Below are 21,465 nucleotides of genomic sequence, written 5' to 3' on the forward strand. Positions count from 1 at the left end.
ATTTCCATGCAAACAGTGCAACATTTTGGGTAGTCTACAGCTACTTCAAGACACCAGACATCACATGCCAGCTTCCAGGTGGATTAGAAAGATCCCTTGCCACAAAGGCAATTTTAAAACACCCTCCTTCTCATTGCTGTCAGTGAAAGGACCGCTCTTCTCCTGCTTGTAACTTCTGTGTTTTCCATCCAAATAGTGTGACATTTTCACACATTCTATTGCATTTCCAAAAGGTTTGGTTTTGCCTAACTTTCGACAGAAAAGATAAAGGCTAACCAGATATATTTGCATATACCAACTCCAACACCCGTAACCTTTCTGCGACCTGGTACAGGCTGTTTCAGCTTTTCATCTCAAAAGAAAGGAGTGAGAAATGAGTGGCCTGGTTGCGAAGTAAATGAATTCATTCATTTGAAGTTCCGTTTGGTTTTATAATCAAAATGAATGTAACAAGGGAGCTGTGTTTTTAAAATGAAGGCACAACCCAAGTGGGGTGCATTAAAAAACAACAACACAAAAAGCAGTGTGGAGGGGAGGGCAGGATTTGGCCACACACACACAGCACTGCTATACACACAGCCAGACCATTGGTCCACCTATCTCAGTATAGTGGTACCTTGGGTTACAGACGCTTCAGGTTACAGACTCCGCTAACCCAGAAATAGTACCTCGGGTTAAGAACTTTACTTCAGGATGAAAAGAGAAATTGAGCAGTGGCAGCAGCACGGCAGCGGCGGGAGGCCCCATTAGCTAAAGTGGTATCTCAGGTTAAGAACAGTTTCAGGTTAAGAACAGACCTCCAGAACTAATTAAGTTCTTAACCAGAGGTACCACTGTATTAATTATACTGACTGGCAGCAGTTTCCCAAGGTTTCAGGTAGGGAGTCTCTCTCAGTCTTATCTGATGATGCCTGGGACCTTGTACATGCAAAGCAAATGCTCCACCATTGAGCTTCCACCTTTCTCAGACACATTCCATTTCAGATAAAAATAGGCCACCACTTCCCTCTCAGTTTGTGAATGGAGCAGAAATGGGAAACGAATGGGAATGGAAAGGAATTAAATGTACCTAAGTCCTTGCGGCTGCCCTGTTGTATCTGGGGCCCCATCTGCACTATGCAGTTAAAGCAGTATCATACTGCTTTAAATAGTCATGGTGCCCCCCCTAAGAATCCTGGGAACTGTAGTTTGTTAAGGGTTCTGGGAGGTTCTATTCTCCCATCGCAGAACTGTAAGTCTCAGAGTGGTTTAACCATCAATCTCTCTCCCAAGGGAATTCTGTGAGGGGAACAGGGATCTCCTCAGTACCCTTAACAGATCACAGTTCCCAGGGTTCTTTGGGGGTAGCCCTAACTCTTTAAAGTGGTACAATACAGCTTTAAATGTATAGTGCAGAAGGGGTCTAGCTTTTTCTTGCAGTGTATTCAGCTGCTGTCTGATGGACTCAGTCAGGTTGTCAAGCTTAGAATTGACTCCATCTTCCAGCTAACCTGTTGTTTTTTTAAGCATTTGTCTTGATTTATTTGCACAAAATTTGCATGGAGAATTGCTGTTTATTGAGCATTCAGATTTGTTTCCACGGGTTGTATGAGAGCACCAAACCCACTTCAACTGTGCAACCTCTTCTTCCCACAGACCTGTGGAGGAAATTGAACTGTGGTTTAGGGTTGTCAGTTGACCAACTCTGCTCTGCTCTTGTGCATTCAACAGGAGCATGACCTGCTGATAGGTAACAATGTTTATCTCCATGCCATGAAATACTTTGCCTTCTGATATTCAAATCCAACTGCTATCTATGGCACAGGAACAATCTAGGTCTCTTTTCCCCCTGACTAGCTGGCAAACTTAGGTGCAGTAGGAAATGACAAGAAGATGACTTCTGGTCTGCTTCTTCTTACTCCATCCACTCTGAATAAACATGGCACCTCCTCTTTCCACAGGTCCATCACCATCGCTGGGAGACAATATTGACACCTCTCCAGTAGCCCTGTTCTCCTCCAACGTCAGCAAGCAGTTTGGATATCAGGTCCTGCAGTTTGGAGAAGGCCCTGATACTAGGTAATCCCCCAGTCCACATGCCAGGGGATGTGTGTGAAATATTTTTGTATTGGGTTTCTCCTAACTGTGGGAAATGATTTTTGTGTTGGGTTTCTCCTAACTGTGGGAAATGAGTGGTTACAGTTGGTGTCCCCCCCCCATAGTTTTTTTTAATGCTTTAAACACCTGCCAGACAAAAATCCCAACATCAGGAAGCTCCATCTGCTAAATGTCCAAATATCAAGCTGTTGTGAAAGGCAAAAGAAAGCTGGTGCTTGCAGAAGCATTATTCAACCCTGTGGCCTCTGTCTGTTGTTGGACTACAACTCCCATCATCCCTGACCATTGACTAAGCTGGCTGGGGATTATGGGAGTTGTAGTCGTAATAAACATCTGGGGACCTAAGGTTGTAGAACACTTGCTTAAAGGGAGGAATCAGTCAGGAAGCCGAACAAAAACTTAATTGTCTATCTGTGATAAGTACAAAACAGTAGCAAGAAACTCCTCGTACCACCCAGATGCAACTAAGTCTGGTGTCCCCTGGTAACTAAATTATATAGTGACACAGTCTATGTCCACACAATTGGCAATTTCAGTTGTGGCCTTAGCTGGTCTCTTAGCGAAAGGCATTCCACACTTTATGACACCCTCGTGTGAATCCTTTTTTATTGAAGGGAAGGAATTTTAAAGCATTGTGATTGGCTATGGGTTGCCGTTGCCCTGTCTCCTCTGTCAATTTGAACTGCTTCCCTATGTATAGTCAAGTGTCACAACTACCTAAACTGGGAAAATAGGGTGGGGAGGCAAAACTTTCAAGTTCTTGGGGACCAGATGTCCTAGCAAAATGGTAGAATACCACATATTTTACTGATGCATTTGCTCTGTTTCTTCCACGCAGACAGTAGGTGGGACCCCAGCTATAGTGATAGTTTCCTTTTGGCTAGGAATTTAAAAGAGCGGATTGGCTGATTTGAGAATATTTATGGGGAAAAGCTGGAGAGTGAAGCCTCCACTCTCTGCAACTGAACGTGGAAGCATTGTGGAGGACCAAGGGGGCACAGGATTCATCTAGGGTGGTGCCTTAGTTGCCCAAAGTGAGAAACCCCCACTGACAGCACGGCACAAAGCACACTACAACATTTTTGCCTGGGAAAAGAGGAATCCCATACACGTGACTTCGACTTTCACTATTCCGGATTTATATTCTGTGACTGAGTGGAAAGTTCACACCCTGTTTGGTTTCATTGGGGTTTTTTTTGAGAGGGGGCACTCCCAACCTGTTCCCCTTTTTTTGAACTTTGTGTTATCTTTTGCACAGTGTTTTCAAGAAGTGAGAATGAAAAGTTGTAGCAGGGGGTGGGAGAGAAGAGGAGGGGAGGGAAGGGAAGGGCTGGTCCCTTTTTTAATGGATAGGAACCTCCCTAAGAGCTGTGCGGCAGGCAGAAATTCAGAAGGTGCAGCTTCCCTGCATTGTTTCATTGCCACTTCAGAAAAAAACCCAGTTTGTCTGCCTGATTTCTGCCTGTCATTATGCTGTTAAAGGCATACTTTGGGAACTGCAGCTTAAAGCTTAAATATTTACATAACACGTGCTATTAATTGTTGTCAGGATCATTGTGGGAGCCCCCGGCGAGCAGAACTCCACAGGCAAAGTATACCAGTGTAACATGCAGAGCGACACATGTGAAAACGTCCCGCTTGACGGTGAGTTGTGGGACACTAGGATGCAGGCTCATTTAGGCAACTTTCCAGAGTGATTAATGTGCATTTTACCTCCTCTCTTGATCCACCATACAGGCAAGCATGAGGCCAGGTCAGAGTTGAAGGGCATTATTCCAGCCAGGCAAAAAAGCTCAAGTCGGATGTGGAGCAGGGCCAGTAGGAGGTGTGCCTGAGGAGCGGTTGTGGCCTGAGGGGAGTGTTCCTGAGGGTCAGAAAGAGTAGCTTGGGGGGCTACATTTGGCACCCAACCATGAGGTTTCCCCACCATTGTTGCAGACCCCGAATAGATAGTCCTCAGTGAGCTTCCACAACTTGACAAGAATTATGCCACAAGAATTGAGGAAGCGCTCCAGAATCTCCATGTCAGAGGTGGTTCTAGGGAGATTCCCTAACTGTCCCTGGTGGCCTGTTCAAATGGCGGCCATTTTGCCTTGGTGTGGTGGGGCCTGACTGGCTTTTAGGCCTGTGCAGCTATCTATGATTAGGGGGAATGGCTACAGGCCTGCAGGGTCTACATTGAGTGTGTCTCATTTGGCACAGATCCATCTGACCTCGATGTCTCTTTGCAGGGGGCTCTGGGGTGTCCCACCTTGGCATGACCCTGGCAAGTGATGTTCGAGGGTCGAAGATGATTGTGAGTCTGGGCTGGAATTGCTTGGAGGGGGGTGAATTTGAGCAACATAAACTGGACACAGAGTCTTTGGGTCGTATTCAACTCACTTTTATTCAGAGTCGGCCCTTTAAAATTAATTGACCCAAGCTAGTCATGGCCCGTTAAAATTAATCGACCCAAGCTAGTCATGACAATTCATTGTAGTGAGCCTGCTCTGAGGAAAAATTTTAGTTGAGTACAGCCCTGTGTTTCCAAGATTCATTTGACTCTTATGATGAGAGTCTCAAGAATCCTTACTGTTTATTAAATTTACTTCCCTCCCAAAGGAGACCAGGGTTGCCCCCAGAGACATTTTGGTGCCTTAGGCGCAAACTCCAAATTGCAATTGGAAGTGCTTTTATGCAACTCCTGTTTGTGTCACTTAAATCCTGTGTAGGAGAATTACTCTGGGAATCAGCTCAGACTTCAGCTCTGCTGTCCATAATCTTTCACCTGGGAAACCCCTTCACTTTTGGTTGCGCTATTTATCTTTGGTAGCCACAGAGTTCTGCTCTGTTCGGTTACTTCCGGAGAGTTCCAGAACCCCCCTTCTCTATTCATCCGGCTGTGGACTTCCCTTGTTCCAGAACTTTCCTTGTCCCTATCTAATGCCATCTAATCGCTTACTCTTTTTAATATTTATTTTTCACCCGTTACTTGAAACTTCCTCCCCTGCAGGCATGTGGGCCGGGACTCGCAGAGCATTGTGACAAAAATCTTTACCTGAGCGGGATCTGCTATTTGTTTGATGCCAAACTGCGCAACCCAGAGAGCATAAAGACCGGATACCAAAGTAAGGAGAAAATGTCCCTTCACCCTGAGCAGATCTCACAGTGGGGGAGGGTGCAGCCTATGAAACCTTCACCCAGAAAATTCTCAGGTTAAGCAAAGGTTGGAAACTCGGAAGAAGCTTCTATTATTTTATTTTTAAATAAAATAGTTCCATCTTTAGTTCTTCAGTCATTGGTTCCATCTTTAATGGGAGCACTGTTTCTTAGGAATGCAACTTGCAAAGTTCCTTCCAGAGAAGAGCTAGGTTAAAAGGTGAAACAATACCTCAACCTCTTCCTAGCCTTTCCTTGATGGACTGTTAAGAAACAGTTTCTTGTTTCTTAATACAGTATTCCTGTTTGGACCCAGGAAATCTCCTCACCCAATTGCCAGTTCTCTTGCCAGGCAAGCCAGAGTCCCAACACTTATTTGCAACTTCCCTCTTGTTTATTTGCTTGGTTGTTTGCTTGTATATAGATATGCATAGCCCAATACATTGAAAATGCAAGTATTGAAATGGACACAAACAAACAAACAATTACACTCTTTACAAATACCATGAGGTTATGAGTAAATTTTAAATACTATAATTCCGGAGTACCAATGCATAAACAATAGAGAGAAAAAGGAAAACGAACTTACTTCATGTATTTAATATAGCTAATAAGGAGAAGGTATTAACCGGGTCATTTTATTTATATATTTATAATATTCTGTTTATGAAGAATCAAATTCATATATTATAAAATTGCAACCAACCAACTTTGGAACAGTAGTTCTTTAAACATTGCCCATTCTTGCTTGAAATCAATTTATTTTCTTTTTCTCTGGTTGAACCCAAAGCATCCAGGTAATTTTACTCAAAGTTGGCAGTTCCCATAGTTTAATAAACCATTCCTTCCCTGCTCATATTTACATCTAGACTATAACCAATCTCCCCATTCGTCCCACAGAGTGCTTGAAAGGGAATGTGGACCTGGTGTTTCTCTTTGACGGGTCAGAAAGCATGAAAAATAGGGATTTCAGCAACATTACGGAATTTATGATTGGTGTGATGGACGGACTACACAACAGCACTGTACATGTAAGATATACTTGTCGGACACTAGAGGGTCACAGCCCAGGGCTTTGAGCAGCTGGAAAAACAAAGCAAACTTTGGAGAAGTGAGCCATAGTTTTGTTTGATCGACTGTGGGACAACTCACAATTAATTTGTGGTTTGTTAAACAAGCAATGTCTTAAGCCAGTGGTTCTCAACCTGTGGGTCCCCAGATGTTATTGGACTACAACTCCCATCATCCCTGAGCTCTGGGCTTGCTAGCTAGGGGTGATGGGAGTTGTAATTCAACAATATCTAGGGACCCACAGGTTGAGAAAGGCTGTCTTAAGCTAACCATGGTTTAGTGTTACTTGTGAACCAGGTCGATGTCTGTGGTCCTTAGTAGTACACTTTCATCCTTCAGCCTGGGCAAAAAGGGTTAGCTTGTTTTGCGTTACTGTTTTGCCACAATGATGCACTCTTTCTGCTCTCCCCTTCCAGTTTGCTGCTGTGCAGTTTTCGAGCTCACCCAAAATTGAGTTTGATTTCAATGATTATACAAGAAATCCCAACCCTCGAGCACTCTTGAAAGGAGTGACACATATGAAAAGCATTACGAACACTTTCAAGGCCATCAGATGTGTGGTGTGAGTAGCATTGCTTTCAGTGGGTGGCAAAGTCGGGAATGGGGCCTTTTGGGAAGGAGGGAGTGGGCTCTAACAGATCGTGGGATTATGTGTCAGAGATACATAAACTAAGAACCTGTCTTGGAGCATAGCCCCCCAAATCTATCATGACAGTGAGCAGATACCATCGGTTGTAGAGTACCATCATAAGGCATAGCAGTAGCAGAGAAGTGCCGCCACTAACTATAGGAAGTTTCAGGTTCAGATTTTATTGTTCTTTGTAGCCATAAACATAAAATGCATACAGGAACCGACCTTATTCCTGCTGCAGGGCATGCTTTTACCCATCTTAGATTTCAGACCATGTCTATTGAATATTTGACTGGTAGACTTTATAGTAGGCAAGTAAAGGAACATTTTTGCAAATGCAGAACAGGCCCAGCAGAAGATGCCGTGCACTATATTTTATACTGTCCTTTATATAATTCACCAAGGATTAAGTGTATTCTTCCCCTTCAGGCCTCCTTACAAGGACAGCCATAGGATTATAAGACAAGATGGCTGCTGGATTAAGTCGTTCAGCTCTAGGGTAGCTTTATTTGCACTAGCGGCAAAAAAACAAAACAAAACTCAGGAGAGTCCTGACTTATAGTAGTGCTAATCATTAAGGGAAATTTTAAACTAAACAAATATTTTAAATTCTGTCTATTTGCATTCTCAGGGCTTATCCCTGTTTTATGTTCTTGGTGTTTACAGTGTGTTCTCAGAACACTGTCTTGGGTTTGGAGGGTGGGGACCACTTTTGACTTTTATAAAAAGAGGCCTGGGTGTAAGTCACCCAATATGCCCACCTTATCCTGCATTCTGATTCCATAAGATTCAAATTGTAGTACAATACAGTGCAGCGTGAGAAATAAAAGGAGCCTTATAAGACACTCAAATGAATATTCTGATGACTGGCACCCACAAGAAAGCTTGTGGCAAAATTTGAGAAATTAATCTTCTGTTCTGGAGGGAGTTGGAGGGAAGCAGGGGGAACTCTGTGTTTTGCTTATACTTTGTTGAAAATCAGTAAAAATTCCTTATATGATAAATAAAAGCAGCAACAACAACTCAGTTAAAAATCAATATGAATACTTAATGTGGACATGCCATGGACCACCTGGGTGAACCTTACAGACCACAGTTTGGGAATCCATGTTTTCAAAGGATTTGTCTTGGTCCAGAAAATAACTATTCCCTTGTTTACTGATGGCAGGGATCAAGTTTTCATTCCCGAGCGCGGCATGCGGAAAGGATCTAACAAAGTGATAATCATAATCACCGATGGAGTTGCCTCAGATAGTGACAATGGGGTCATAGCCTCTGCCAAGAAAAAAGGCATCTTGCGCCTTGCCATTGGGGTAAAGTACCTAGGAGTTGTGTCTCAGCCTTGCGGGATAGTGCTTAAGTTCTCCAAGGCCCAAACAGAAAACAGCCGGCAGGAGGCTGGAGGAGGTGCAGGAAAGCGGCTGTGGCGGCTGCGCTACCTCACACATCAGCTGTTAGGTGGGGAGGCTGTGCAGTGCAAACAGAGCCTTGCTGTGCCTCCAGTCTATTTGGGGCTTCCTCCGCCCTCACTGACATCCTGTTCAGGCTCCAGGGAGGGTCTCCTCACCAGTCACAAGGACTCTCCATCACATTCCCGCCATTTCCGCATTTGAATTGAATTATTTAATTCCTAGCGCTGCACGTGTATGCGGCCACATGCGAGTCAATCACGCGTAAGTGGGGGGTGGGGCGGACACCTGTATAGACACCCCACTGCCAAGTCCTACCTTAGCCTGCCTCATCTGGTCCTTCCTTGTCTCTCCAGATTGGGCATTATTTTAACACCGAAGAAGCTCAGGATAAGCTCCGGGAAATTGCCTCAGAACCCACAGACCAGTTTGTGAAGGTGCTGGCCACTTTTGAGGAGCTCAGAGGCAGTTTCAACGACCTCCAGTCTAAGATCTATGCGATTGAAGGTATTTATTTGGGTTCATGGATTAGTCACTGGTTTGGTTGGGTTGGGTTGGATGGGATGGAGAAAAGGGAATGGTAGGGAACCCTGTCTTTCAAAACAATATCTTAACAAGCACCCAAAGCTCACCAGCAAAGTACTGGTCAATCTGGAACTTTTGTCGGCAAGACCAGATTAAGACACGCTGCAGCCCTGTATCATGTTTAAAAGGCTCTATAACATTACCAAAATGAAATGGGTTTTGTTCTTTTATTTTTAACCAATTATGTACAACTTGAGATGCAGATTATTTTGTTTTTTCTTTTGGTATTTGGAGGCCACATATCTGAGACCCTGAACTGTAATTTACTTTGCTTGTATGTAAACCTGGCGCTGTCTCTTGGGGCCGCCCCCTGTGGTACAGCTGTCCAGCAAAAACCCTACGGGATTGGTTCAGGTGGTCCCATGAACCATATGGGCATATCTGTGGAAAAGATCCTGTGGGCATCACCTGGTGGCAGAGATTAATTTTGGGAAGTGAGGTTGCAGGCCACCAACCTGTCCAAAAGACAGATGGACCTTCTGAACTGGAAGCCACCCTGTTCACTCATTTTGCTTGCGCACTTGCTGGGGTAACCTGGCAGTGAGGTGAGTGTACTCTGACCATGCTCAGAGGGCCACACTCACCATCTGCATGCAGTGGTGGTAAAGTTCAGTCATTATCTACTAAATTCGGTCACTTGTTCACAATTCCACCACTCTGTTTCCTGTACTCCATAGTTGTACTTTCTCAGGGCTCATCCACACTTCCATTTACCCTGCCACTTTCCCCAAGGAAAACCCACAGTCTAGTGCTGAATTGGAACAAGTGGCCATTGGTGGGTTTTTTGGCAGATTGCTGTTTGTACTGATTTAGCACTAAAGACTGGGTTTTATGGGGGGAAGCAGGGAGGGAAAGGAAAAACCTGTTCTTAGAAAGAATGGGAAAAGCAGAATTGTTTGCAGAACCTCAGTTGAAGCAGCTGAATCTCAGCCCCATCTGCGGTGGGAGGTTTATACAAATACATCTCTCTCTCTCCCCCACCTACCCCACCCAATCTGTGTACATTACAGGTACCAGTGATACTGGCTCATTCCACCTGGAGTTGTCATCGAGTGGACTCAGTGCTGACATATCCCAGGTGAGCCAGAACTGTGAAACACAATGCCTCTTGGTGCAATCTGCTTTGAAAAGCGGAGCGAAAACTTCTGGAACAAATAAATTAAAAGAAATCTTTTTGTAGGTACCTGCTCAGCAGTAGGTCCTACTGAGCTCATTGGGAGATCACTCCCTGGCAAACGCATGTAGGGATTGCAGCCTGCAGGGTAATGTCCGTGTTGTGACGTGGGGTTTGTGATTTCAGCTCTCTTGACATACCGTATTTTTCGCTCCATAGGACGCACTTTTTCCCTCCTAAAAAGTAAGGGGAAAAGTCTGTGCGTCTTATGGAGCGAATGTGTGGTCCCTGGAGCCAAATCGCTGTTGTCCTGTGCTCCTGGGCTGCTCTTTGGGGGTGGGGGGAGGAGCCACGGTGCTCTGCCGGCAGCCTCCGCTTTCCCCTGAAGCCCCGGCAATGTTTGCAAGCAGCGGGAAGGCTGTGCGCTCCCGGGCTGCTCTTTGGGGGTGGGGGGAGGAGCCACGCGGCTCTGCCAGCAGTCTCTGCTTTCCCCTGAAGCCCGGACAAGGTTTGCAAGGTTTGCAAGCAGAGGGAAGGCTGTGTGCTGCTGGGGTGCTTTTTGGAGGTGGGGGGTGGGGAGCCACACTGCTCTGCCTACAGACTTTGCTTTCCCCTGAAGTCCCGACAAGGTTTGCAAGCAGAGGGAAGGCTGTGTGCTGCTGGGGTGCTTTTTGGAGGTGGGGGGTGGGGAGCCACACTGCTCTGCCTACAGACTTTGCTTTCCCCTGAAGTCCCGACAAGGTTTGCAAGCAGAGGGAAGGCTGTGTGCTGCTGGGGTGCTTTTTGGGGGTGGGGGGTGGGGAGCCACACTGCTCTGCCTACAGACTTTGCTTTCCCTGAAGTCCCGACAAGGTTTGCAAGCAGAGGGAAGGCTGTGTGCTGCTGGGGTGCTTTTTGGGGGTGGGGGGGTGGGGAGCCACACTGCTCTGCCTACAGACTTTGCTTTCCCTGAAGTCCCGACAAGGTTTGCAAGGTTTGCAAGCAGAGGGAAGACTGTGTGCTGCTGGGGTGCTTTTTGGGGGTGGGGAGCCACACTCCTCTGCCTACAGCCTTTGCTTTCCCCTGAAGTCCCGGCAAGGTTTGCAAGCAGAGGGAAGGCTGTGTGCTCCTGGGGTGGAGGGTGGGGGTGGGGAGCAGCAAATTGCTGTCTCTCAGTGCCTCCTAATTCAACTGCAAAGGATTGCCTAACTGGATTCTGAGCTCCATTTGAAGTTTAAAAATAGTAAGTTTGGGGATTTCTTCAAGTAGCAGTTTTGCGGAAATAGTCATAAATACATGCAAAGCATCTCCACAAACCAGTAATAGTAATTTCAGCTAAAACTGAGCAGGTATCTGGTTCAGGAACAGTTTAAACTGCACAGCTATAACCAGACATCCTGTGTGTGTGTGGACCATGTTCCTAGTAGCTAATCTTTACTGCTGAAAAGAGGCTCTGATATTCCACTCCAACTCTATAATTCATTATACAAATCTTAAAAGTACAGTCCACCTATACTAAACCAAAAACATTGTGTTCTCTTGGTATTGAATGGAAGCTATTTATCTGTCCTCTTTTCCTCCTCTGTTCTTTGCTCAGTCACTCCATTTTGAATCTTTCTTTCAAAACAACCATGCCTGTTTTGAGAAAACTTCAGAGATTTAGGAACTGGAGCACAATCATTTGATCTCTTTGCTGTTCCTCCATACTCCAAGCACTTCTCATTTGCACAGCCCTGGTTTCTCTCCCTGACTATTAATATTCTTGATTAATAACAGTAAAATGCTCAAATTTTAGTTTTTGTGACTGCTGCCAATACTGACTTCCCAGTGATAATGAAAACAGCTTCATTATAATGGAATGTGTCCTTTTTCCATTCTCATCAGTATATACCGTGGCTCGCTTTAAAGCAGCAAAGTGGACAGGAGCCACACACTTTGCTGTTTTAAATAGTTTAGTACAACATTTGAGTCAGATTCCCCCCCCCCTTGTTTTCCTGCTCTAAAAACTTGGTGCGTCTTTTGGTCAGGAGCGTCCTATGGAGCGAAAAATACGGTAATATGCTGGAGACAGTTCTGTAGTAACACTTCTTTATTAAAGCAAACAAGACTTAGAACTGAGGAGGGGAGAGCTACATTTATAGGGACAGGGAACTAGCTAGAAAGGATACATTTTGGAGGGAACAATATCAGGCAATCACAGTCCTGCCTTTTGGAGGAAACCAATAAGACAGAGGATCCAAATACAGCAGCTTAAATGAACCAATAGTAGCTGTACCCTCTGGAACCAAAAGGCAGTTACTTTACCCTAATGCAAATACAGACAATAATAATACAGATATAAAATCCTTTGACTCAATACACAACAGTCCGGTGCCGTTATTTATTTCCATTTCCATTTCTGAATGGCTTCCTGCAAAGCATCTCAAAGCCATTTTGCAATATGTTAAAAAGCATAAAATAAAACAGTTTCTTATATATTAATAATTAAAAACAGCAGCATATGCTAAATCCAGTACGGATGATGAATGGGATAAAAAATCTCTGCTTAGAAGTGTTGCTGAAAATGTGTCTCCTAAGCATTGATTTTGAAATTGTTTCTTTCTTCCTTTTTCTCTCCCCTATGGCAGGGCCGGGTGGTCTTGGGTGCTGTGGGTGCTGACAACTGGGCAGGGGGCCTGCTAGAACAGCAGAAGGGTTTGGCCGGTGAAAAGTTCATCACGACTCCCTCAGTCAGGAAGGAGATGGAAGGCGCCTACTTGGGTGAGTAGAGAAGGCCTTCCTTTCTCTGGGCCTCTGCACCATCTCCCCCATTAACTGGGCCTTTATTTTTCAGTACGGAGCACATATGTGTTGTGTGGAGTTTTTTGTTTGTTTATCTGAACAGGGCTGTATATAGCTATCTTTCCTATGGACAGTTATTTTTCCTACATAGAGTTGGCAGCCAACCTGACCTTCCTCCAAGGTAGTCCAGCGGTGGGGGAAAGAGAAGGCCACCAACCTTCTAGCAGTGCCTTCTAAGTGCATTTCTTATTGAAACACACATGAAAGTGAAGGCCACGCCTTCACCTGCCTCCCGGCTGATATCACATGTGATGGAGCAGGGCAGGAGAGCAGGGGTTGGGGTGTGGGAACTGCCGCACGGGCCAAATTAGGGCTCCTGCCAGGCCTAATTAAGTCTGTGGGGGCCAGAGATTTCCCCTCCCTGTTGTAGACAATTGTGGGTTTTGGTATTTATAAAATTATCAATTAAGACCAGAAACGCGAAATGCAGTTACAACAGTGACAGCGTAACTAGCACGCCTGTGCAGTGTTACGCACCACCCCAATCGCCAAGCAGTGAGAGACTCCAGAGGTTACCAGAATTTACCCAGGGTTTGGTCTCCTTGGAATGAAGGTCAGTAGAGACTGTGGTGTCTTTAAGATATATGACTTTATTTACATGTATATACAACTTGAAGGAAGGGTGGAGGGGCTCACAGCAGTAACTCTCCCACTGAAATTGCCGCAGACTGACCCCACCCCACCCCAACTTATAATAGTAGGATGCCTCGGGCTTTTACCATACCTAAGGGTTAATCTCAAATTAACGAAAAGCCAAGGGGATCTTGGGCAAATGGAGGAGGAAGGGAGGAAGGAATACATAATTGTTTTGTTGTGAGGAAGTGGGGTGGGTGGGACAGACTTTGAGCACCTTTTGGCCTCAGCTGGGGGGGAAGTGCCTTTTGACAACAAGTTCCTTTTCCTCTGAGGCTCTTGGCCCCCACTGATCACAGGGGGCCTAAAGAAGCTCACTTTCTCCCATCTTCCACAAGATTCATGGATCTGATAGGGGAGAAAGCTTCATTGCTTTTTTGCACGTTGAAAGCAAGACTTGACCATCCAGAGCTGGGGTGGTTAGAGATGCTGGGCTTACTCTGAACTTAAGTTTCTGAGAGCTCTTAGCAAGTTTCTAAATCTCTGTGTTGCAAAACACAGGGCAAAGTGTGTGTTGTGTAGAAATGCCCCTAGTCTACACCTTCTTTTCTTTTGGTATCTCCACCTGATGGTTCTTTTCTTTTCTTTTCTTTTCAGGGTATGCACTGAAATTTCTACAGCATCAACAGAGAGAGCTCTATGCTGCTGGTGCCCCTCGATATCAACATGTGGGAAGAGTCCTCATATTTGAAGTCAACTCCAGCACAACCAATTGGACATTAAAGCAGGACATTCCAGGGCAGCAGGTGAAGAAAACAGGGCTCCTAGAGCTGGGAGGGTCTGGACATTCTGGTCAACTTTGATGCCAGGAATGAGACAAAAGGATGATTATGCCCCCCCCCAGTAGGACCAAAAGAGTCCCCTCATTTTGCAGAGCTGGTGAGGCTGCGTACACACACCCTGCGCCCCTTGTGCTTCTACCACTGGTATACTGGTACATGCGTTAGCCATCTATCTTGTTGTTTCTTATGAAATAATACATTTCAATGCATAATTCCCATAACAACCTCAGCCTGAATTGAGAAAAAGAACAACTTGGTTATGTTTTAAGCCAGTAGTGTGTTCACAGCCCCAGCGGCAGCAAGAGCCAAAGGGTAGCAGCTGCCACACTAAAGGCTGAATGGTATTTGCAGGATACCCCATCCTGCAATACACAATGATTGGAAATTGGGGGGGGGGGAGAGAATATTTTAGTTCCAATAATATTTTGGTTCCAAGCTGCATAGGGCTTTGTACACCAAATAGCAGCGCCTTGTCCCTTGTATGTCAGCTAAGTGGCAGCAAGTGCATTTCTGTTGTTGTTGTTATAAAAATGAAATTTATGCTGCCCTTCATCCAAAGATCTTAGGGCAGTTCACAGGATAAAAATATAGGATAAATGCACAAAATAAATAGTTTAAACAAAACAAAATAATAACTCCTCCCCCTCCCACGAACACAATTAAAAGCCTGTAGAATATTAATCAACCATACGCCTGGTTGAAGAGGAACATCTTAAGATGTATAATGAAGGTGCCAGACGAACATCCCTGGGGAGAGCAATCTACAAATAGGGTGCTGCTGCAGAAAAGGCCCAGTCTCATGTTGCCACCCTCCAGACCTCTCGTGGAGGACACAAACACAGAAGGGCCTCAGGTGATGATCACATGGTCTGGGTTGGGTCATATGGGGAGAGCCACCAAGGTCACTAGTTGGCTTAGGCAAGCAGCGCTCAGGCTCAGGCTCTGAGGCCCCTGATGTGCAATATGTGTGTATGTTTGAGGATGATAATACTGACTTCCCTTACAGGGTTGTTGAAAGGATTGCAGCTAGATAATGCAAATAAAGTGCTTTGAGCGGGCTGTATAAATCTTAAGTATTATAAAGCACATCTTGAGGCAACCTTTGTGCAAGGGCCACCCCTTTCACCCTGGCTGTTTAAATATTTCTTTTGCAGATCGGATCATATTTTGGGGCAGTGCTCTGCTCTGTGGACGTAGATGGCGATAAGGAAACAGACCTCCTCCTTGTTGGAGCCCCTCAGTATTTCACAGAGATGAGAGGGGGCCGGGTTTACGTGTACACCTGGAAGCAGGTGAGCAGAGCTGTGTGTGTCCTGTGCACCTGTGCAGGAATCCTGCGTTGTCTCACAGAATCAGTGGTTTTGAAAGACAGCAGCCTTTCAAGGGCACCTCTCTTTCCAGGGTACACTTGTTCACCAGGGGGAGCTGACTGGGGATCCAGGATACCCCTTGGGCAGGTTTGGAGCTGCCATCACAGACCTGTCAGATATCAGTGGGGATGGACTGATGGATGTGGCCGTCGGAGCCCCCTCGGAAGATGAAGAGAGAGGAGCTGTCTACATCTACAATGGACACGAGAAGACCCTGCAGATGCAGTACAGCCAGGTAACAATATAGGGCTACAGCACTAACTGGCATGCCCATGTGCCGTGAGGGTGAGAGAACCGCCACAGGAAATGAAGGAATGTTAGTAATGAAATGCTCTTCTACCTACCAAGGAGCCTTCCTCCTACTTTCACTACATGCTCTTGCTCAGAACAGGGACTCGCACAGAACCATGGAGGTGGGGTAATTCTTAAAGGTTCATGTTCTAAAAATAAACTTTGGGGGGAGGGTGTGTGCGCGCGCACACAACGGCAATGTGTGTCCTTGGTTTTAATTGGGAGGGGAAAGAGTGCGGAATCTTGGGAGCCTTCAGAGTTAGGGTAGGGAAGCCTGCTGCACTCAAGATCGGGGTTGGGGAGCCTCTTTGAGTTTGCCCACCTGTTGATCACAGTACAGTGATACCTCAGGTTAAGTACTTTATTCGTTCTGGAGGTCTGTTCATAACCTGAAACTGTTCTTAACCTGAAGCACCACTTTAGCTAATGGGGCCTCCCGCTGCCACTGTGCTGCTGGAGCAGATTTCTGTTCTCATCCTGAAGCAAAGTTCTTAACCCGAGGTGCTATTTCTGGGTTAGCGGTGTCTGTAACCTGAAGCGTATGTAACCCGAGGTACCACTGTATGTCATTTGACATATTGCAATGCCAGGTTATTGAACTGTCAAACATCAGCTGTGCAGGGTGTGGGAGGTCCAAGTTCTCCCAGCCCTGCTTTAGCTGACGCCAAAAACTCATACAAATTAGCACCAGTCATTAAGTTTCTTTTGGCTTGTATTTGATCTGTTTGTCCTCCTGAATGGTCACATTGCCACTTTGCATCATTCTAGCCAGTAGCATTTCTCTCCCACAGAGAATTTCAGGAGCCAGAATTTCTCCTGGCTTGGTCTTCTTTGGACAGTCTATCCATGGAAAGAGAGACCTCAATGGAGATGGCCTCACCGACATTGCAGTGGGAGCTCTGGGGAAGGTTGTGGTGCTTCGGTGAGTGGCTCTGCGAGAACCAAGACTCTTGCGCTCTCCCAGAGAGCAGCTGAGGAGTCCAATCAGTAATCAGTTCAGCTTTTTCATTTTCTGTCAGAGGCAACCTGTTGCCTTCAATCTAACACCATGTCAGAGCCAGAGAAGCCTGGGAAATGTAGTTTGTTAAGGGTTCTGAGATTTGTTAGGAGACTCCTATTCCCCTCACAAAGCTACAATTATCAGAGTTCCCTTGGAAGAGGAATTGATTGTTAAAACCACTCTGGGAATTGTTGCTCTATGAGGAAAATAGGGCTCAGTCCCCATTGAATTCATTTGCAGTTTATTTACCCCCATCCAGGTACCAGTTTAGGACATGCACCATCTACCCTGATTCAGATGTTGCAGAGCTGGCGGGGGTTCATCATCAGCATGCTGGTGACCCCTTGCTCCAAATCTAATGACTGTCCTCACCTTGGGGGCCCCAAAGCCAGGACATAAACATTTCTTTTAAATAAAACAACAACCCAAGTTGCCATCTCCGGTTTCTGCAGCTCCAGACCCATCATTACCGTGGTGACAAAGGTGCACTCCTCGCCCAAGGAAATCCCACGGGAAGATGTGGAGTGTCTGGGTGATGCCAGCACCTGGAAGAATCTGGTGGTCGACCTCAGCATCTGCTTCAGCACTAGCTTGGCCACCAAGCACTACCAAGGTAGGGTTACCAGGGAATCGTGGACCTTGCCTTGAGCCTAATCCTGCTGTCACCCACATCTGCAGCATAGAGGACTGACCTGGGGGCTGAGGCATAACCTGTTCCCACAGTAGCTCCCTTTCCCCAAAAAGTAGCCCACATATTCCACACTAGCTGTTCTGTCTGAAATTGGAACCTTTTGTTCACCTCGCTCACCTTTTATCCAAAATTCAGACAACGGCCTCACCAAGCCATTGCATCCCAGCGTTTTCTGTGTTGTCCTCTCATTTTTTCCAGACCAATTGGTAGTGATTATTGTTCCACTTAAAATTTGCAACTGCAGTACCAGTTTACTTCCCTTGCATGCAAAGACAGGCTCCAGCGGATGGAGAGGATGAGGCTAACAGTGGGTCCTGTTGTCAGGAAGCCGGTTTCTGCATGTGCTGTGGAGGGAAGTGAGGGGCAGATGGGACTCATCAACCTGGGAAGGTAGCCCAATTAGAAGAAGGAAAACACTGAGCCTAAGGCTAAGGAGTAAACCCTACACAAATCCAGAGTGGAGTCCCTAAAACAGACAGCACCTTGTATACCTCCTTCTGGCAACTCCTGCAGCCAAGCTGGTGCCAAACATCTTGCTGTGCTTTCCTTTGGACCACATCAGAGTCCAAGAGGGGATCTTGTTGTCTGGGCAGCCCAGGACCTCCATACATACTGCCCAGACTTATGCTCCAGGGAGGTCACTTTGATGCTGTTAATGCAATGGTTTGACTTCATCCCTGGAGACCCACTCAATTGTATCTTGAGGCAGACAGGTGCTAACAAAAAAAAAAAAGGACCAGTTTGCTCTGCAAGGCCTTTAAGAACTGCTGTGCCTTGTTTTCAAAGCATCCTCTTCACTGCTTGTGCTCTTTTCAGTGCTTTCTGTTTAGTGCAACGGGAGCATTCTTGATGAATAGCCCCATAACTGGACTTGCAGTTTCTTTCAGCAGGGGTCTTCAAATACTGGTACACTGATTGTATTTATTTTTGAAATAGCACTATTTCCCTCTGAAAGAAAAATGAAAATAAGAAAAATATGAAGGGAATTGGGGGTGGGGGAACCACACTATTTGGATCAGGAACTGAATTATTACAAAACAATCAAAGGTCAATTAATAAGCAATGATGCTACTGTACCAAACAAGAAACAGAAAGAGGCAACAGCGGTAAGGAGGCAGCTACTAATTAACATTGTGGTGGGTTCTTGCTGGACAGGAATTACTTCTGACAAAACAAGGATCTTGGCATAAAATAGCACCCTACCCCATCTCCCCCAATATTTCCTCCAGGCGGTCTTCATCCTGCTACCCTTCCACTCAAGAGTGTTGGCTGTCTTTTGTCATCAGTGCATCATCCCTTTATATGCATAATCTCTCTCCCGCTTTCCCCCCAGGACCCCTCTCTCCCAAGCTCTCCTTCCGCTTCGAGATCGACCGGAACAGGATGAGGCACCGAGGAGTGTTTAAGAATGGCACGAAAGTCACAGATGGGGTGAAGGAACTCTCTCTGGGAGAAGTGTGCATACAGGAGAGCATTCTCTTCAAGGTAAACGGAGGGTTGCCCTCATTTCCATGAAGCTTCACCTGGGGTGAGATATGGCAGCTGTCTACACAGGTATCTATTGCGTCTTGCTGAAGATGTGGCTGCTTCTGGGGTGGGTGCCCAAGAACCCCTCTTACGAGAGTTCTGGCTTCAATATCTGTAAGGGTGGTGCGTGAAGTTATCTGCCAGCTGCCTCCATTCCCTTTCAGAGCTGCATTGAGGATTACATATCACCTATCAAGCTCTTTATGAACTTCTCTCTTGGGCGTGACAACAACCCTAGCAATGGGCACCCTAGACCTGTTCTGAGCCCCCTAAGTAACGCAGTGACGGTGGAGGTGAGAGGACTCCTGATACTTTGAAAGTAGGATTACAGGGACCATCCAGGTGGCCTTTTTAGTCTGCATTCACAATGATTCGTGGTCATGATCGTAATGGGGCGGTTAGACATCATCCTGGTTTGCACCTACAAAAAAAATTGGGATCGCTTTTTCATTTCCAGTCAGTGCATGTCCTGTGGATTCCAGCTGAAATCCTGTAACTTTCTTTGCCGCAAATGTTTCCAGGGTGTTGTTGTTGTCGTCATTGTCCTGCTTCTGTTACACTATAGTGCAAGAGTGCCCCTCCAAATGGCAATAATGCAATTCCATTCGGGAAGCATTGCAGAAAACTTAATAAAGTGGAATGGTGTGTAAGAGCTGTTTGACAGTGGGACGGACTCCCTCGGGAGGTTTTGTGGCCATCCATCATGGATACTTAGATCCAAATTGGGAAAAAGAACAACTTAGGCTGTGTACGCATTCGCTGCTTGAAACACGGTGGAGCCATTTCCCCCCACCCACAGTGCTTCAAGTCCCTATTTTTATGCTGCTGTGTACAGCAAACAGGGGAAAGTGATGTCTTTACCTGATGCACATTAGCTGATGGCTTTCGCTATGCCTGCAGCCTCCTGGCTCCAATCCAACGAAGTGCCACCTGCGCATGTGTTGTCACATGTGCAACAGCTGTCTGAAGTGCTCATGCCCCAGCCTAACCACTGCTTACAGTTTTCAAATTGGATGGGAGCTGGCTTGAGGGGAACATGCACCAAGCAGCAGTATTTCCCAAGAAGCTACAGGATACAGAGGGATTGTGGCTAATGTCATGGGCACTCAGCTTCAGACATCTGTAGTGAGAGTGCACAGGAGCCAAAGCCAATGGTGGTGTGTGTACACAGCCGTAGCTTCATTTTAAGCTGGCTGCACACAACCAATGACATGTTGGTGATGAAACGAAACAAAAAACCAGTGTGAAAGGACCAATAGACCAGGGGGTGGGGTGGGCAAGTCTTGTCTTGACCCCAGATTCTCAGGGAAGGAAATGGGATTTAATGGGTTTGGGCAAAGGAACTGGGCACATAAAGCAAAACTGAGATTGATGCCTGCAGCATGCAGTGGAGGCTGTCTTTTGGGATGTGCAGAATGAAGTACAAACTCTTCTGCATAAGAACACGCATGAAAACAGCTTTATCTGTTCCCAGTAGCTAGAGCTAAAGGGGGAGGGGAATGTATGGGATCCCATGGTTTGGAGCGAGCAGGCAAGAGATCTGGGAACGGGGCACAGCCTAGCTGTTTTCAGCAGGAAGAGATAGCTTGTTCAGAAGATGTTGCATATTAACTGTTCTAATATTCTTGGCTCACATGTTAGATTCCTTTTGACAAGCACTGCGGGGAAGATCAGGTGTGTCACGCTGACCTGAAACTCTCCTTTCACAATTCAGGGTATGTTGAACATCCTTGATGCTAACAGTCACTGATGCTTTTAGTGTAGGAAAACAAATTAAAAGTGGTAGAGGGAGGACAGGTCTGAATTTTTGCAATAATAAGTCTTAGCATATATGCCAGCATATTTTAAATGCCGAGAGTTTTAAATTCATATACATTATAACAGCAATCCTTCCAATAGTGGTTCTCCTGTCAGCATTGAGCATTGGCTGTCCTAGCTGGGGACTGGTGGGAATAGGAGTCCAACAACACTTGGAGGGCAACAGATTGGTCACTTCTGCTTTGAAGGATTGTAGATAGGGGCTGAGGTTGAGAGCGTACTGTGCTTGGTATAGCTAAACTACAAAATTGTAATGTCTCTGGGAACCAAAGTATTCCCTGACTGTGTTGCGGGGAGGGAAGCCATTCTGGAGAACACCATTTAAATCTAGAGCAGTGGCCATTTTGAGTTAAACTGTAGCAAGACTTGCATGGTGTTCTGTGAACTTTGCCCCCTGCTTTAGTTTCCAACAATATTATTTTACAAAGCTTACGGCAGTAAATATAAAGCTTACCTTGATTTTATGCTACATTAATACTGTGGCTTCT

The 21,465-nt window shown here is 45.9% G+C and overlaps 1 protein-coding gene across 2 annotated transcripts in view; it reads left to right on the forward strand.

Moving 5' to 3' along the window:
* Nucleotides 1-21,465, forward strand: part of ITGAL (integrin subunit alpha L) — a 42,853-nt gene that overhangs the window by 10,612 nt on the left and 10,776 nt on the right. For both annotated transcript variants that reach the window (XM_053363460.1, XM_053363459.1), the window contains exons 2-19: nt 1,941-2,058; nt 3,647-3,741; nt 4,329-4,393; nt 5,090-5,204; nt 6,136-6,266; nt 6,723-6,868; nt 8,106-8,250; nt 8,703-8,853; nt 9,942-10,009; nt 12,652-12,784; nt 14,096-14,244; nt 15,435-15,572; nt 15,682-15,885; nt 16,733-16,863; nt 17,394-17,554; nt 18,966-19,117; nt 19,324-19,452; nt 20,801-20,874. In XM_053363460.1, coding sequence (XP_053219435.1) covers nt 1,941-2,058; nt 3,647-3,741; nt 4,329-4,393; nt 5,090-5,204; nt 6,136-6,266; nt 6,723-6,868; nt 8,106-8,250; nt 8,703-8,853; nt 9,942-10,009; nt 12,652-12,784; nt 14,096-14,244; nt 15,435-15,572; nt 15,682-15,885; nt 16,733-16,863; nt 17,394-17,554; nt 18,966-19,117; nt 19,324-19,452; nt 20,801-20,874 — 2,305 coding nt within the window. The remainder of the gene's footprint in view (nt 1-1,940; nt 2,059-3,646; nt 3,742-4,328; nt 4,394-5,089; nt 5,205-6,135; nt 6,267-6,722; nt 6,869-8,105; nt 8,251-8,702; nt 8,854-9,941; nt 10,010-12,651; nt 12,785-14,095; nt 14,245-15,434; nt 15,573-15,681; nt 15,886-16,732; nt 16,864-17,393; nt 17,555-18,965; nt 19,118-19,323; nt 19,453-20,800; nt 20,875-21,465) is intronic.

This window comes from Podarcis raffonei, chromosome 13 (genome assembly GCF_027172205.1).
Source record: "Podarcis raffonei isolate rPodRaf1 chromosome 13, rPodRaf1.pri, whole genome shotgun sequence".
Taxonomy (NCBI): domain Eukaryota; kingdom Metazoa; phylum Chordata; class Lepidosauria; order Squamata; family Lacertidae; genus Podarcis; species Podarcis raffonei.